This window comes from Microtus ochrogaster, unplaced genomic scaffold (genome assembly GCF_000317375.1).
Source record: "Microtus ochrogaster isolate Prairie Vole_2 unplaced genomic scaffold, MicOch1.0 UNK58, whole genome shotgun sequence".
Lineage (NCBI taxonomy): Eukaryota > Metazoa > Chordata > Mammalia > Rodentia > Cricetidae > Microtus > Microtus ochrogaster.
The window spans coordinates 2,418,323-2,436,936 of record NW_004949156.1 but is presented as its reverse complement, the minus strand read 5'-3'; the positions used below and the strand labels follow the sequence as shown (position 1 = coordinate 2,436,936).

Below are 18,614 nucleotides of genomic sequence, written 5' to 3'. Positions count from 1 at the left end.
ACTTTGCGCTAAACAGCAAATGACAATTATTATGTTCAGTGACCAGGGAGGACCCTGAGGAGTAGCTGTGGGTGCCAACCAAGTAAGTTCTCTGTCATTTTTAAATCAATAACTCAAGTAAAATTTCATCCTTCTCAAAGAACTCTGATTCAGTTTGAGAGCTTGGAGGTTTTATCAGTTTAAAAGGACAACCTCACGGAACAAATTTCAGTAAAACACAAATACAATTTATTAAGGAGTGTACCTGCAAGTTATAAATGTGTGAAGACAAATACAAGTTATCAAATTTCTCTATCATGCTGCCTTCCATCGTCTTAAAAATACTTCTCATTGTGCAAAAATATCTGATACAGTTATCATGACATAAATGTGATACTGTTTATAAAATGTATATGTCTAAAACTTCTGTTTTCTCAAAGGCAAAGAATTCCTGTGAGTCTAGGGAACCAAATTGAAGGATCCACCTTAACAGTTCAGATACAACTCTTCCAATTCCTTGGTCCTAAGTTTTGTTTTCTAAACTTAACTTTGTCTTTTGTTCTGTCAATATTTTAAACAGGTTTAAGAGACACCAGACATTTCCATACAACATACACTGCACAGGAACAAAAGACCAGCTACACTAGGATATGAATCTGCTGCCCAATTCCTTTAACTTGTTGTTCCCCAAACTTCTGCTTTCTTATCATAAAAAAAGAGAGGGGAATGCAATGGTCTGCTTTTTCCGTAAGAGACCAGGCATGCCCACTCTCCCCCCTGTCCACCAAGGCAAACTGATCGTCAACTTTCCGCCTGAGTCCCTTCCTCTCTCTCTCTTTCTTCATCCCTCTCTCTCACTCCCTCCTTCTGTCCCTACCTTAACTCCTTCCCTTCTCTCTCTCTCTTTCTCTCTCACTCTCTCTCTCAAAGACAGCTTCTGTCTTTCCCTTCTCCCCTCTCCCATCTCCCCCTACTCTCTGTTTTTCTCTCTCTGTCTCTGACTCTCTATCTGGTCTTTTCCTCTTATCCCCTTTTCCTTCCATAGCCCACGAAATTAATATACAACCTCAATTTGCAAAGAATGCCTATCCGTGTTTCTGTCTTTTGTTTGCCATGTGGCTCCCTGCCAGGCACCTGCTGCCATTCGGGGACCTGCAACGTGGTCTTGGGACCCACTCACTGCCTGCTGCAGCCACTTGGGGAACCGCAGCACTTTACTTAAACCATAACACACTTTACCTATGTTTATAAGTGTTATCTAAGATACCATATGTATACTGTGTTTTAGATATAACCAAATGAGCTTTCTATTAAAACGACCTCATTAAATTGTCATAATGTTAATATTAAAGTTTGATGTAACAGGTTGGCTACAAATATATTTCTAACTAATTTAAAATTATATGTAGATTAAAAATTTAAATGTTGATTTAATACCCTGAGATATAATGCTTGATTTTCTACAACAATATTTCTTTTCTTTTCTTTTGTTGTTTTTTTTTTTTTGGACAGGATTTCTCTCTGTAGTATGGTTGACCTGAAACTTGCTCTATAGACTAAGTTAGGCTCAGACTCACCAAGATACACTTGCCTCTGCATCCCAAGTGCCATGATTAAAGATATGCACCACCACTGCTCAGTTCACAATATTTTATTAAGTATTTATCTGTTCTTAATATTCTTTCAATAGATCAACAATTAAAACCTATTCTTAAATTTTAATTTTTAAAAATATTTTCCCAAAGCAAAAGCTTTTGTTGTTTGGATTGATAGTCATTGCTTTAATCATAAAAATTATTCTGTTCAGAGAGTGATACTCACTTAAAATATACCTAATAAATTAAGTAGTGCTGTAAAAGTTGTTCTATTGGACAAATATTTCCACAAAGAGAGCTATCTCAAAATCTTCAGCCATGCTTCTGGCTGGAAAATTGAGGGATGGGAAACAGAACCTAACTGGGGCATGATGAAACTTCCACTTTGGGTACTGAGGGAAGTGAATTGATGCAAATGGTCCAAAAATCAGTAGAAGAGAAGATGCCAGGAACCCCAGAAGTCATGCGGTTGAGCCAGCAGACGGTGTTTTTGGTGCATCTCTTCTCTGGCTTCAGGGTCACTACACGCACCCTAATAGGCTTTAAGGGACAGAATCCCGGGTCTGCAAGGTAGAGATCCTATTCAAAATTAAAAATCAAGCTGAGAAGACCTCTGTTGATTGAAAGGAATTTTTTCCTAAGAGAAAGTGTGGGCTCAGACCCATGACCCTGAAGTCAGGCCCAAGAAACTCAAACCTTGAATACCGAGTAAGGAAGTTTGCCCAGATCATCTTTTCTGGGACTCAGAAAGGTGTGGCTTCCTAAGGAGACTGGACCTGAACCTGAGGCGTTACTTGGCTGTGGAAAAGAGTGGGACACAGTACTCTGAGATCCAGGACAAAGCTGTCAACCTGTGTAGTAAATCTAGACTTCCACGTAAAGGACTGAGGCAAGGGAGGGTTGTGTGTGTATCTGGCAGACTTGGGTGCATACGGAGCAGGAGCTCGAGCTTCACTCTACCTAGGTGAGACTTGCTAGACAGAAGTTGTGCCCTTCATTACTCCACGCCTGCTCCAGGATGGGGGTATTGTGCAATTGCTGGAAAGCAGAGAAGTGTATGTAAAAGCTGACAATTGAGCTCTAAATAGAAGAAGACTTGCATGCAACCTGGGGCAGGACATGTAAAATGGGGGAGAGGAGGAGGAGGGTTCAGGTAGAGTACGGCAGAGATGGAAGCAAGGGTAGGTGGCTGGGGCATGAAAGTGGGTCTTCAGAAATTCAGGTTTTAAGCTCTGCACGAAATAGCCCAAGAAAAGTGTAGGCAGTGGGAAGGCTTAGTGTCTTAGGGAAGTACAGTAAAGAAACCAGACTCTCCTCTAAATTTCCTCCACAGCAGTCTGCTTCCATAGTAACCAGAGTCCCTGCTGTCACTCTTCAGAGCCCGCCCCTGACCGGATATGGTTTACCCTCACTTCCTGTGAGGAGGGGAGGAGCTACGTCCTAGTGCCCCTGGCACGGAAGCTGCTTCTGCTGCCCAGGTCCTGCTGCGGGCGAGTTCTCAGAGACGTCTGCAGTCAAGGTAAGGACCCTGAATGTGTACCAAGGGGAATTATGTCTGGAATAATCACAGGACCTGTGCTAGCTCTCACTCAGGCTTGCCCTGGGAAAATATGAGGCGTCTTTTAGCTTTGTATGTTTCTGAGAGGAAACGGGGACCCCTACTCTTCAAAAGTAACTCCGATTCTGAAAATGGTGGCTTCATAGGTCACAATTAAAGCCAGGCTTTGACTTTTAAATGGTAAGGCAAGAACCTTGAACTGAATTTATGTCCAGTGTGAGCTGTCCTGTCCCTGGGCTCTAAAGTGCCCCGTGGCGGATTACAGAAGCAAAGGAAGTCTATCTGACTTAATCACCAGCAAAATTGGTAGTTAACGTTCAGTAAAATGAAGAACCAACTCCTGCGAGCTCTGTACTTTTTCTTTTTTGCCCTTACAGCCAGTGTTTCTCTGTAGCTTTGGATGTTGTCCTGGAACTAGCTCTTGTAGACCAGGCTGGTCTCTAACACACAGAGATCTGCCTGCCCCTGCCTCCTGAGTGCTAGGACTAAAGGCTTGGGACGTCACAGCTTTGCTCTCTACTTATTCTTAAATGCCTGAGGTAGAGCTTAAAACCCAAATCTCGGAAAAGCACCGGGGCTGGTCACGCCCAACATGGGCTGGTAGGAGGTCTCAAGGTGACAAAAGAGATTCAGTGGGTTTAAGATAGCCACGCCCATCTCGTGGTGGTCAGAGGAAGTGCCCCAGGCTTTGGTTAGCCACTCCCATCCCGTGGGAGTCAGAGAAAAGCCTAACTCTGTGAGCCACTCCCATCCCCTGAATATCAGAGAAAAGTCTACCTCTGGTAGCCACTCCCATCCCGTGGGAGTCAGATGAAAGCCTATCTGCAGTAGCCACGCCCATCCTGTGGGAGCCAGTAGAAACCCTATTGCCTGTAGCCACTCCCATCCTGTGGAGTCAGAAGAAATCCTACCTCTGGTTGCCACTCCCATCCCGTGGGAGTCAGAGGAACTCCTAACTAGACTAAGCACGCCCATCCTGTGGAACTCAGGGGAAAAGCCTTACTTCAGTGAGCGAGCACATTCCCTGGGAGTCAGAGGAATCCTAACCTGTGCAATCATGCCTAATGTTGGCAGTCATAAGGAACGCTATACCAGAGATAACTAGAGGCTTTTTTTTTAAAGATAGGTTTTCTCTGTAGCTTTGAAGCCTCTCCTGGAACTCACTCTGTTTTCCACTCAGGACTGGAACATACAGAAATCCATGTACCTGTGCCTTCAGACAGCTGGGAGCTACCAAAGTGTGCATAGTCACCACCCAGCTATCTGTACGCTTTTTTTTTTTTGGTTTTGGTTTTTAGTTTTTTCGAGACAAGATTTCTCTGGTTAGCAGTCCTAGTTGTCCTGGAACTAGCTGTTGTAGAACAGGCTGAGCTTGAACTCACAGAGATGTACCTCCCTTTTATATTCTCCCAAACTACTCTTAAGAACCAGAAATCGAGCCCAGCAGTGATGGCACAAATTGCCACATTTGGGAGGCAGAGGCTCTGTGAGTTTGAAGCCAACCTGGTTCTCTAAAGCATGTTCCAAGTTCCAGTACTACTAGGGCTATTACACAAAGATACCCTGTCTTTAAAAAAAGAAGGAAAACATCAGGAATGGAAGGATAGACAGAGAGCACAGCTGGTGTATAGTGTTTGCTTAGCTTTCGAGAAACCCTAGGTAAAGTGACAAATATGGCAAAACCAGATGTTATTAAATATAAATAAATAATGTGGAAGAGTTAAAGTCTCCTGCCAATACTCTCCTGTACTGTTAGGAAGAAGTAAGAGGATAATGAGAAATTGACCAGGATGAGTAGTAAAGGAAGAGAGGAAATACAGCAGTGGTTGAGGGAAGCAGGGAAGATTATGATACGAGGTGTGCATGTCAGGAACTTTATAGCAGTTCCCATAATTTCACCAAATGAGTGCAGACAAAGAAAAAGCGTCCATTTCAAGTGTCTGAGCAGGATACTCACATCCTGGCTGAATGAAAACTGAAAACTAACACATAGCACGGGGATATTTAAAATGTCCTAAATTAGGAGCTGGAAGTGTGACAGCCCTCTGTGCTCCTCTGTTCTTTGAGAAGGGACAATCTTGGTCTCCTATAGGCCCACTTTAGCCTTGGTCTCTCAAGTTTTACATGGAGTTAGTCGACCACATTGAGACGCGTATCTGTAGTAAGAGGTGCAGGCCGCATCCTGCTACCCGGCTAGCTTAACCCCTGAAATAACCACACAGAAATTAATTACCTCATAGGCCATTAGCTCTAGCCTCGTATTGACTAACTCTTATATCTTGATTAACCCGTTTCTATTATCTGTGTTCACCATGAAGTCATGGCTTACGAGCATGAGTCAACCCTTCCTCCGTCTCAGGCAGGAGATTCATGGTGTCTGCCACACTTCCCTTCTTCCCAGCATTCTGTTTTGTCTTCTCTGCCTATCTAAGTTTCTTCCCTATCAAAAGGCCAAGGCAATTTCTTTATTCAACCAATGAAAGCAACACATAGAAAGAAGGACCTCCTACATTAATTATATATATGACAAAACATTACCACCTATTACTTCAGGGGGTTTGTGTATTTTTGTACTCCCCTGTATTTTTAAAAATTTGGGGTAACTGTAGACAGAAGTTTCTGTCCCACCTAATCCCACAGCCATTCAGTCCCAAAGAAACACACAAAAGACTATATTAATTGTATACTGTTTATCCTTTTAGCTCAGGCTTATTATTAGCTAGTTTTTATAACTTAAATTAACCCATAATTCTTATCTGTGTTTAGCCATGTGGCTTGGTACCTTTTCTAAGTAGGGCATTCTTTTCTTGCTTCCTCTGCTTTTGGCTGATAACTATATCTCTGCTTTTTCTCTTCCCAGAATTCTCCTACACTTGTTGCCCCACCAATATTTCCCACCTTTCTTTTTGCTATTTTTGAGACAGAGTTTCTCTGTGTAGTCCTGGAACTCATTCTGTAGGCCATGCTGGCCTAGAACTCAGAGATCTGCCTGCCTCTGTACTTTAAAGATGGAAGTTACAAAATAATCTCCCACTAGCTCAGAATTGTGTTGAATAAAGGGTTGTTTATTTAGGGGTAGAAGAGAGAGAGAGAGAGAGAGAGAGAGAAAGAGAGAGAGAGAGAGAGAGAGAGAGAGAGAGCGAGCATGCTTTATGTTGGTATTTATAGTATGAGACCACACACAAGTGTGCTGGTATCTTAAAGGCTACTGGCTGAAGGAATTCCTACAGCAGTGCCTCCCAAGTGCGAGGATTAAAGTTGTATGTCACCATACGTAACAACTCTATTTCTTTTTAAAGGACTTTCTCTATCCTTTTTCCTTTTCTCTCCCAAGCCTAAGTATATTTTAAACACACTGTAAACTGTTTAGAGGTGATTTTTTTCTTGTCTGAATCTGTCTTTAGTGTATATTTCTGTTGTTTTCTGACCACATGAGTCTTTAATCTGCTAAGCAATATGGCTAGCATTAAAGCTGTGGCTTTGGCGGCTGACTCCACCCCATTCCATAGCTTTTTCAGAGTCTAGCTTCATGGCAGGGGTATTTGTGGGAATCACATTTATTGTCACAACTCTGTGGAGTTCCTAGGTCCAAGCCACCCCAAGAAGCCTGATGCCAGCTGTTCATAACACAATTTAATGTTTGGTGGCAGAGCCTCTTAAAAGAACTGTGAGGTTTTTGCTGCTAATGCTGAGTCAGGAAGCCTCTCTTAAAGGACCTAAGCCTCTGCTCGCTGCCGGTAAACAGAGCCTACCAGAATAAAGACTGTTACCAGTAAGCTGCACTTGACTCTTTTATTACCTGTCTAGAATGCTTTAAAAAAAAAGCTTTCTCAGGCTTTACATAAAAATCTTGCCAAGTGTTTTGGTGCCACTTGTAGACAGAAGTTTTTGTCCTGCCTGGTCCCGAAGGCATTCGGTACTAAAGAAACACACAAGACTTTATATTAATTATAAACTGGCCTCTTATCTCAGGCTTATTATATTTTTTGAGACAGGGTTTCTCTGTGTAGTCCTAGCTGTCCTGGAATTCACTCTGTAAACCAGGCTGGCCTCAAACTGAAAGATTGGCCTGCCTCTGCATTCCAAGCTCTTACAACTTTGATTAATCCATAACTCTTATCTATGTTTACCACAGTATTCTCATATTGCTTCCTCTGCTTCTGGCTGATGTCTGGGTCTCTGTCTTTCTTCTTCCCAGAATTCTCCTCGTCTGGTTGCTCCATATATACTTCCTGCCTGGCTGTTGTAGGAAGTTGCTTGTTAGTTTCCCAGCTACCCAGACTCCAGAAATAACCACACAGAAACTCTACTAATTAAATCACTGATTGGTCAATCACTATAGCATATTCCTAGCAAGGTCTTACATATTAAATTAACCCATTTCTATTATTTTATATTTTACCATGAGGCTCCTGGCCTACTGGCAAGTTTCCAGCTTACAGATCACGTTTTTCCCCTCTGGTGGCTTTATGGTTTCTCTCTGACTTCACCTTCTTTCTCCCATCATTCAGTTTAGTTTTCCCTGCCTAGCTCTACTCTACACTATCACAGGCCAAGGAAGTTTCTTTATTCATTAACTAATAAAAGCAACACATATACAAAAGGACGTCCCACACCACCTGGCTATTAACCAATCCTCATTTTATTAATCTAATATGACTGACAAATCTCTATAGTGTGCAAGAGCATTGTCCCACAGCAAGTAATAGCAGGATATCCAAGAGGAGTTTTGGAGAGGGTCCAGTGATAATCGTATGCCAGAGGCAGAGGCCTTGAACCAGACCAACAACACACTACACAATTAAAATATGTGGGTAGTGTAGATTGGACAAAAGGGTATACTTTGTGACACACTGTAGCTCCTAATGCCACTAGGACAAAAAAGAGGTTTTGGAAAGACAGCAGTGCAAGGTGGGTTTCGGCTGTTGTTTTATTTTCTTTTGAATTAATTTTTGGGGTATTTTCTTTTGCGTGGACACTGCAGGGATGTTGGATGGCTAAGAAGGGACTGGAGAGTGAGTAAAACAGAGGCACATGATGGAAAATTCCCAAAGAATGAAAAAAAGAATTATGATATTTAAAAAATCAGATTTTAATAATAGATCTCTTCTCACAAAAACAATGTAAACAGCTCCCAAGGAATGATCCCTGAGGTTGACCACTGACCTGTACATTCACAGACTAATTCTGGCTGGTCAGATTAACCTGCCGGGTGAACTCTAGTTCAGTAAAGGATCCTCTCTCAAAAGATACAGGGTGACAGTGCCTGAGGATTGACTCTTGAAGCTGACCACTGGTGTCTACATATATTTGTACATGCTCCTTCAAATAGACTCACATCTGAAAGCATACACACACACACACACATTCAGAGACAGATATGGACAGATAGACAGAGGGAGAATCTATAATATAAAAGTGGCCAGATACTTGCCAAGAGAAGCCACAGAAGAGGATAAAATGTGAGACATTCCAAATGAGGATTTTTAGTATAAATTTTCCTACATAGTATAATATTAGACATTGAGAACCTCCATATTCCTCAGTGATGGTGAATATAAGTTGACTGCATGGTGACTAGATGAGGCTATAGATGCTTAGAGCTGAGATTCTAGGCCTACAACAGAAAATTACTCTTAACAGATATCATGGGACTGTAAATAAACTGGAGGGAATCTCCACTTGGGCATGCATAGAAAATATCCTGCACTCTTTGAAGTTAGAAACTCAGAAGACAGGAAGATCATGCTTTTGCTGTGAACTGGAGAGCCCATTCCACTAAAAGAATATTTAAATTTCCAGCATGTGTATGCACATGTGTGTGTGTGAATGGACAAGCAAAGCAGATAGGGATTTTTTGCTGATGATATCCCAGGATATCTATGAATGTATCCCAAAATATTTACAGATTAAAACAGATTGACAGTACTGAGGCAGAATGTCAGATTTGGTTTTTAAATACAATCCTAGAAGATTTAGCAGGGAAAGACACCTTTTCTGAAAATATGATATAATGAGAAAACTTATTCTTAAATTTTCTTTGCAAGTAACATTTTGAGCTGATTTGTTTTTCTAAGTCCTTAGTGTTAAGCATTTTGTTATCTTCTGGATTAAAAAAAATCATCAGGGTGTGGGAGCCAGCCAGATCACCCTGTCCTGTCTGTGGTCCTACAACAACCAGAGTCTGTGTTGATGTCTGTGTCCATGTTATCACCGAGGGCTATGCAAAATGTTGGCGGTCTGTGCTGCTGCCTGAAGTTATGCTGATGTCCACGGGTTGTGCTGTCCCTCGAGGCCATATTTATGTGAGTGGTCTTTGCTGCCACCTGTGACCATGATAATATCTGGGCCTGTGCTGTTTCAGAGGGCCATACCTGGGTCTGTTGTCCTACTGCAACTGGAATGTCTGTGACCAATGTTACCACTCACAAGTAAGGAAGTCACTTTTGCAGTGCTATTGATGACTTCAGATGAACATTTGAGGCTTTTGTTACAGCCTCTACCTTCCACTTCTCTCAAAAGTAGCAACCTAAAACAGGTAGCCATCAAAGAGAATGCTTAAAATGTGTGATAGGGATGATAAAACGTAGCTTTCCACAACTGATGGCTCTGGATAGAGTGTGGGAGGGGAAGGACTCAGTTCTATTTAAGGGGCAGGCCCCTGGGATCATGCTCCAGTGAGTATGTAGATAAGATAAATTGGACTTTTGTATTTTTCTATTTTTACTTTTATTTATTTATTTATTTGAGGGAGAGAGGTCACAAGGGTGGGGGTCAGATGCAGAAGGACTGGGAAGTGAGTGTGATCAGGGCATATAATGTGAAATTCTCAAATAATCAACAAAAATATTATATTGAAAAAAATTATCAGGGTGGAATGCTATACTCTGTGCTTAAAACAACTATAGTGATGGTAGTAATGGTATCTCTTAAAGTCTCAGTGCACTCCAGGCATGGTGCCACATAGTTTTCATACACTAACAACACACTACCAATCTTATAAGACAGATCATATGAACTGATCTCACAGATGGACTGCCTGAGGGTCAGAGAGTTTGCTAATGTACCCAAGCTCACCCAGCTGGTAAATGACTGAGCTGGTCCTAAATGCTTGGTTTTAAGTACTCAAAGAGCCCACCGTATTCTACATTTTCCAGAGTGAGCTGACCACAAACTGCTTCATTTGCTTTCTCCTACTCTTTCCAAATATACATCACATGATTAAAAAGATGAACTCTAACCAAAATGCTGAATTGAAGCAAAAATTAATAATATAAAATGAACTGGGAAGGGTAGATAAAAGACAGAAAGAGATAATACAATACGATCAACGACACATGAAAAATTGGAGACACTTAAATGATCCAAGACTCAGAAAATCATCTGGCTGTATCCTTCTGCGAAGAAAGCAAGTATTTTAGAAGAATCTTTACTTGGTTGATAAAGAAAAGTAAGAGATCAGTGTGTTCTGCTGATAAGATTTATCTTGAGATCCTCATTGGTTTTTAACTAGAGCATAAATTTAAGTTTCATTTAGAGCACAGACAGATATGAAGCAAATGAATACCAAAATAAATACAAAATCAATAGAATGTGTAGCAACAGGCTGCTTGTTGGTTCTCGGCTGCTTAGCCCCGAAATAATTACATAGAAACTGTATTATTTAAATCACTGCTTGTCCCATTAGCTCTAGCTTCTTATTGGCTAACTCTTACATATTAATTGAACCCATCTCCATTAATCTGTGTATCACCACTGACAGTGGCTCATCGGTAAAGTTTTGGCATGTCTGACTTGGGCAGCTCCATGGTGTCTCTGTGACACCACCCTTCTTTCTCCCAGCATTCACCCTAGCTTTCCCTGCCTACATAAGTTTTGCCTTGCTGTAGATCCAAAGCAATTTATTTATTAACCAATGGTATTTACAGCATACAGAGGGGAATCCCACATCTCCTTCCCTTTTTCTGTTTAAATAGGAAGGAAAGTTTTAACTTTAACATAGTGAAATTACATATAACAAAACAGTTATCAAGCAAGAATTAGTTACGTTTGTATTTAATTTATCTTTTATTATAACTAAGGAGAACTATAATTACAACTATTTTTAACTCCATCAAAGACTTCAGAAGGATATAATATTACCTAAGTAAACAGGAAGTACAGTGTAAGAAATTTCCAAAACACTAGAATTGACAGAGACATCTCATTACCTGGACAGTCACCCAAAGTTTGTACTGTTGGGGCATCCATCGTTAGCCTACAGGCCCTTAGTATCCAGTAATATTTTCCATGAAGCAGGAAATTTCAAAGACAGTTCTGCCTATATTGGCAGTTTACCAGTCACTTTCTTCTGTATCCTGCAGAATGTCTTGCAGACTCTTTCATGAAGCAGGAACCCCAAAGGATTGTCTCAACTTTAAACAAGTTCAACCGTCATTTCTCTGTGGGTCCTGCAAGTCCAGTTAAGCAGTCCACTCAAGAGCAGTTTTTTGCCCAAATGGCTAACCAACTCCATAAGTAGCTTCTTTGATGTCCATCTTCCTCTTGAAGTAATTGGTGCTACCAGGAGCAGATGTGTCTCATTGTCTTTAAAAATCCTAAGTTATTAAACATTTTAAATGCCATATCCAGAAGGTCTCTGAAAGATTTGAAAAATACCTATCTAACTGAAATACACTCTAAATATCTAGAAAATCTCACATGACTACAAACTTGAATATTGTAGGTATTAACTCATATTTCTTAGTTATACATTACATTTTTAAATAAGCTACACAAACATAATACCTTAATCAAGATCATAAATACGTATATGTATATCAAAATTGACCTTAAATTTGCCTCAATAAACCAAACCAATGCAAATTATTCATATCTATATCATATCCCCCTTTAAATGTAAACAAACATTTATAGACAGTATTTGGGAATATGGGCATAGTTTTCTCCATACTGCTTCCTGCTGATTGATGGATGTAGTAATTTTGGGGGGTGTTCATGGCGACTTTTGGGGGGTTCTTGTTCCATAAAACCTCACCAGTCTAAGAAGCAATCCACAGGTTCTCATCCTCTGTGGAAACAAGGGAAGAACTTCTTTTCCAAAGCAACATATCCTTAGACCCAAATTTGGAAGTCTTGATACCTTTATAATATACATGCTTAGCAGTCCATATAATGAAATGTCTCTCTGTATTTAGCTCATTCACAGTCAAAAAATTTAAGGATAACACAATAATATACATAATCCAGATTCTCTGTGAATTTTCCATCTTTATGTGTCTTTTTTCTTTACTCCTTTTATATCTATGACTATCTGTACTTTCTCTAAAGACTTTATCTTTCTTAAAAGCATTAACTTTATTTTATGACTCTCTATACTCTTTTTCTTCTCTCTTCCAAGTCTACATACATTTGTCCAATACTGTGACTCATCTGGATTTGTTTTAATTGCATATGTATAATTCTTTACTGTCTAGGAGTACTTTTTAAAATGCTAAGCTCTTCTTAAAACTTAAGCTGCTATGGTATTTATGGGACCTCCTGCTTGCCAGCCCAGTCTAAAACTTCGGGTGCTCCATTACTATGGTATATATGGTATTTCCAGCATGGTGGAGCCACTGGAGCCTCTGAGAACCATGCACACAGCCCCATTCTCAGGCACACAGCCGGTCCATGCCACCATTAAGCAAGCTGCAGCAGTCTGTTCACAAACCCCATTCAAATGCTCTGTAGCTGGATCTTCTACCTGAAAAAGTCAGAGCTCATGTTAGCAGCAAGACCCAGATAGCCAACATTTCAAAACGACGTGCTTTTTTCCTGCTACAGCTCAATTAGGAAAACCTTTCTTAAGGGAGCTGCAGCAAGCCACCAGCTGAAAAAAAAATGTGGCTTTTTTTAAAAAAAAAAATGTGTCTAGAGTTTCTTTCCAAGCCCTCTCGTGAGAGGTTTTACACGGATTTAGTCCACCAACAGGCAGATCTCTGTGAGTTGAGGCCAGCCTGATCTACAAGAGCTAGCTCCAGGACAGGAACCAAAGCTACAGAGAAACCCTGGCTCGAAAACCTAAAGGAAAAAAAAAGGGGGGATTGGGTGTGAGGGGCACTTAACAAATTCCCATCTGAGTTTCCATATAGAACCACCAGATTCTGGTAATCCTGTCTGTCTGAAATGTCTCCAAAAGAAATTTGTAATTTGTAGTAAGTGGGGACATAGTTCAACAAAGGAAGAAGTTTGGATATAATCTGAATAAGGGGGAGGATCTATATAGGCCATTCTTAATGTCTGTTCCCCAAACAAAGCAGTTCCGAGTCCTACCCCTGTTGCAATGCCCAGGGGTTCCTGCAGAGGACGCTCTTTGGGAGTTCCTGCAGAGGACACTGTGACGTTTGGCTCCGTTGCTTTTGTGGAAAATTTGAGATTTTGGCTTGGTTTGGAGGTTGAGAGACTTTGGTCAGTAAAGTGAGAAATTTCAAGCTCTTCTATCTATTAAGTGACACTCAAGGAATACTGATTCTGAAGTAGTGGGGTGCCTTAGCAATGCGCCCCTGCCTTAAGCTCTAGGAGACCCCAGGCAAACAACCGGATACAGTTCTTTCTTACTTCCGTTTGTGAAGGCGAGAATCTCGGGCTCTGCAAGGAGACTCCGCCTCCGCAGTTGCTGCATCCTGCCTTCGGCTGAGGGTGGATTTCTCCGACTCCTCTGGAATCAAAGTAAGGTCCCCAAATGTGTTTTGAAGTGACTAATCCCTTGCCCGTGATAGAGCAGACCCCACAAAATGTTGTTCCCTACTCTTGATTTGTCTGTCCTCCTGTATCCCTCGGTATTCCGGCTTTGTATTCATCCTCCATCAAGTCCACTCCATAGTGGTCATCACAGCAGGAACCCTTGGGAGGTCCTGGGCCAGAGCTTTTATGACCAAAGTGGAGCCTTTTCGAAAATATATACCCCTCCAGAAGAAAGAAACAGCAGGAACGGCAAAATGCAGCCAAACACGCTTTTCCATGCAGGCCCGAGGATCGGGTTTCGGTCTCCCAGACATTCATGGTGGAAGGAGAAAGTCAACTTGTCGTTCTCTGACCTAGATATGCGTGGGTCAGGACACACAGAGATAAATTTTAATTTTTTTTCTAGACCGGGTTTCTCTGTAGCTTTGGAACCTGTCCTGGAACTCACTTTGTAGACCAGTCTGGCCTCAAACTCACAGAGACCCACCCACCTACCTCTGCCTCCCAAGTGCTGGGATTAAAGGTTTGCACCACCGCCTGGCCCAGTTTAATTTTTTTTTAAAAGAAGAAAAGCCCCATTAGCCGAGAGGGTGGAGCCTCTGAATAGAGGAGGTCTTTACTGTTTTTTTTTTGGAGGGAGGAAATGCTGACTCTAATTTTATAGGTCTAGCTGCCCTGGAATTCACCATGTAGACCAGGCTGAGCTTGAGCTCATAGTTTTTTTCCCTTAGACTCTGCATCCAGAGTGCTGAGATTAAAGGCAGAAGATGCCAAGTCCTGCCAGAAACAGTCTAAGAATTCCAGTGGGTAGATCAGTAGTATATAGTACACAAAGTAGGGCCCATGTTGTTAGGGCTTGGGAATCTTCAGCAAGGTAGTCAGCTGTGGTGCATGGTTCCCTTCTAATGACCCAGCAAGAAGTTGGCGTGGGTTGGAAATGTAGGGACTCAAGTCAGTGGCGGGAGCAATCTTAAATCTTCCTAGTTATACATTGAGCTTGAGTGAGCTGGGTTCCAGCAGGAAGGTCTACCAATCTCATCCCTGCTCCTAGGAGATGTCGGACAGCAGAGAGCAGAATCCCCAAAAGGCGAAGCCAAAGGAAATAGCCCGAGTGTGAAAATGGAGTTTGTTCAGTATTTCAAAATATTTTGCGTTTATTTGTGTGTGTATGTGTGTGTGCATGCACATGTGTGCAGATGTGGCACGGTGCACATATGGCTTCAAAGAATAAAGCTTGGGCTATTAGGCTGAGCCATGTCACTGGTTTATACTCAATATTAATCGGTTTATTATTTTACATTTAGTGTATTGTGTGCCGGTGTGCACACGTGTGTGTGTGTGTGTGTGTGTGTGTGTGTGTGTGTGTGTGTGTGTGTCTGTGGGCTAAAAATAGGAGTGTGGGGCACCTGTCAGGAGTTGTTTTCTCCTTTCACCATGTGGGTGTCAGAGATCAAACTCCGGTTCTTAGGCTTACCTTTCCCCACGGAGCTATCTCCCAGGGCGGCTTTCCCCCTTCTCCATATGTAATGGAGAGAGCTGCAGTGAATCAACTGGCAGCTAGAACATGTTGAGGTTTACAGTTCAGACTTGAGAATCTAGGGTTAGAGCTCTCAGGAGTAGATGCCACCTAAGTTTATTCAGGTAAGGTCTCGGGGACATTGCTACTTTGATTTATTTGGAGAGCCTGGATCTCAGCTGAGTGAGAAGTAACTGAGGAGACCCATGACCTCCTAACAGTAGGGTCTCATAAACGGTGAAGATAGCTGGTTGTAGCTCATGCATTCTTTCATCCCAAGGTTCTGAGGGAGCTAAAAATATTAATCTATGAACGGCATCAGGTCAGTAGGGGAGATTTCTAGGTGATCATGAGGAACTCAGGGAACTCACGCCCCATATTAAGAGAGGTCCCAAGGAATCCCTCTTGATGTTATCCCCCGTGAGGCCTCAGTTAAGAATTTTCCTTAGTTTCTCTGCAAGACTAATAGAAAAATGAGGGTTTCAGTCTGATGAATAAGCAAGGAGAAGAATTTGTGCCTTCTTGAGACTCAGATTGAAGATGTTGAGCGAGGACCATGAGCAAAACAACACATGACAGGGCCTTAGCCTATCTGCCATAGCTTTGGACCTCTGGAAGATATGCTCAGTATGGCTACACAGAGGCATAGTCACACCCTCTGCTAAGTGTCAGTGAGATTTCTGTGTAGAGAGGGGAGCTTAGTTCTAGGTACTTAGTTCTAGGTACAGTAGGTGAGGACTGAAGGTACTTCTCCCTCAGTCCGAGTTTGCAGAAACAGTAGCCTGTGGCTGTCTTGGCACTCAGCCCTCTGAGCCACAGAACACAGTCGAGATGTCTCTCATCTTTTTGTATTGTGTTTAAGTGAAATGAGATCCTCTGGCTGAAGGTACAGGAGAAAGGAGGATTCTTGGTCCTGTATGGAGACAAAATGATAATTCTTAATGTTTAGTACCCAGAAAGACAAACGAGATAGCCCCACAGAGCTATTAGTACTTCTTCTTTATAGGAGCAATGGGAGGAAAACCTTCCTGCATTTTTTCATGAATACTAGGGGGATTTGAGCATTCAGTTGCTGAGCAGCATAGGAAAGAGCTTCTAGGACTTGTCAAAAGTAATGTGTGTGAACTGAGAAGACACCGCCAGCCCTAGCTATCACTAAGTCAGTGGAACCTGGCTGCTTGCACACTGGACAAACTGTAGCTTCCTTCACTGTTTGCTTAGGCTAAGAAGAGTTCCTAGATTAGTGTTTGTATGTTTGTATGACCTGTAGAGGCAGGTTGCTAAAAGCCGAAGTGCTATGACCCTCCTGAAAGTACTTATAGGATCTCATTATCCCTCCTCCAGGTCCCCAGAGTACTTGATTCCCAGCCCAAACTCCTGTCTGCTGATTCTAACCACAGCCATCATGCCCAGGGGACAAAAGAGTAAGGCCCGTGCTCGCGAGAAACGCCGCCAGGTCCAAGATGAGGTCCAGGGGTCCAATGATGCTCAAGCAAAGGCAGCAGAGAAAGAAGAGTCACCCTCCTCCTCTGCTTATGATCCTGGAGATGCAGTTGCAAGCACGTCTACTGCTAGCTTCCCTCCGAAGTCTAAGTCTCAGGGCAAGGCACCTACCATCACCGCTGGTAAAGGTGCTACCCGAGGAAGATCTGGTAATGGTGCCAGGGGCCGAAGGGAGCAAAATCCTAGTTGCTCTATGGTCTCACAGTCCACTGGGAGCCCCCAGAATGATCTTCTAACAAGGAAGATAGGAATGCTGATGCAGTACCTGCTTTGCAAGTACAAAATGAAGCAGCCAATGAATAAGGGAGAAATGCTGAAAATTATCAACAGACGATTCAAGGAGCACTTCCCTGAGCTCCTCAAGAAAGCCTCTGAGCGCTTACAGCTTGTTTTTGGACTTGAAGTGAAGCAAATCAAGCCCAATAGTAGCTACTACACCCTTGTCAGTAAGTTAGACCCCAGCATTGGTGGGACTCTGATCACTGGCTTGCCTTTTCCCCAGAATGGGCTTCTGATGCCTCTGCTGGGTGTGATCTTCTTAAATGGCAACCGTGCCACTGAGAAAGAGATGTGGCAATTCCTGTGTGTGTTAGGAGTGTATGCAAAGAGGAAGCACTTGATCTTTGGGGAGCCCCGAAATCTCATCACCAAAGATTTCGTTAAGGAAAGGTACCTGGAGTACCAGCAGGTAGCTAACAGTGATCCTCCATCCTATGAATTCCTTTGGGGTCCCCGGGCTCATGCTGAAACCACCAAGATGAATGTCCTGATGTTTTTGGCCAAGGTCAATGAGACCGTTCCTCAGGCCTTCCCATCTCATTATGAAGAGGCTTTGAGAGATCAGGAAGAGAGAGCCCAAGCTCAAGCTGTAGGCAGGAGTGGCACTACTGACTAAGATAAGGCAGAGTAGAAAGTCACATCTAGTGACTCCTCTTGCTCCTAGAGAAATAAAAGGCAGATACAGCCTTAGGTTTGGAGCAGAGTTTCCCAACTTAAAAGTAGCGAGAGGTTGATAGTTCATAATGTGTCTCTTCTTGTGCTTTGGTTATACATTAATATTTTTCAAGTTCCCTTTTCTTGAAGCCCTTATTTAGATTCAGAGTTAATAGTTATAAATGACATAGGTCATAGTATTTGTTGCTGGAAGATTTAAGTGTAAGAACTTTGGTATTTTCTATTACATTTTAAAAATCCTTGAGTCTTTAAGTTGAAGAGCAAGCAGCCGTGAATTTGTAATGGATATTTTCCTCAAATGTGTGAAAGAGTGTAATTTGTTTCTCAAAATAGAGGAAAACAAATCAAAATGTATAAGCTGTCATTTTCCCTTATTCACTTTTGTTTCTATTCCACTTTTTGGTAAAGTTTGAAGAAATGTGCTTAGTTGTTAACTGAATAAAAATGCAAACGAGAGAAAATGTCTTCTTTGCTCAATAGATCATTTTCCTCTTTGGAAGACTGCTAGTGTTACACCTAGCCCATAATATGCCATGAGGAAGGAGAGGGATGGCACTTTGGGGTTCCAAAGATTTTATTTATTCACCACATAAACAGATAACTGATCCGTCAGGGATGCAGGACAAGGACTTGGGAGCGGGAGCTTTTATTTCTCCTGACAGCCCTGAGCATGGGCAGAAGTGGGTTTATAAGCACAAAATTCACAAACGTTTGTTGCCAAGTTACAGTTATAATTTCCACCAATCAGTGTTTAGAGATTAGGGGCTTCTTTGAATGTTCTAGC

At 42.1% G+C, this 18,614-nt stretch overlaps 1 protein-coding gene across 1 annotated transcript; it reads left to right on the top strand.

Annotated features, from left to right (window-relative positions):
- Nucleotides 1-13,756: 13,756 nt before the first annotated feature.
- LOC101995521 (melanoma-associated antigen B4-like) lies at nt 13,757-17,819 on the top strand. The gene is given in 2 exon segments (XM_013354667.1): nt 13,757-13,842; nt 16,718-17,819. A coding segment is annotated over 1 exon segment (1,041 nt). The 5' UTR covers nt 13,757-13,842; nt 16,718-16,778.
- The last annotated feature ends 795 nt before the right edge of the window (nt 17,820-18,614 follow it).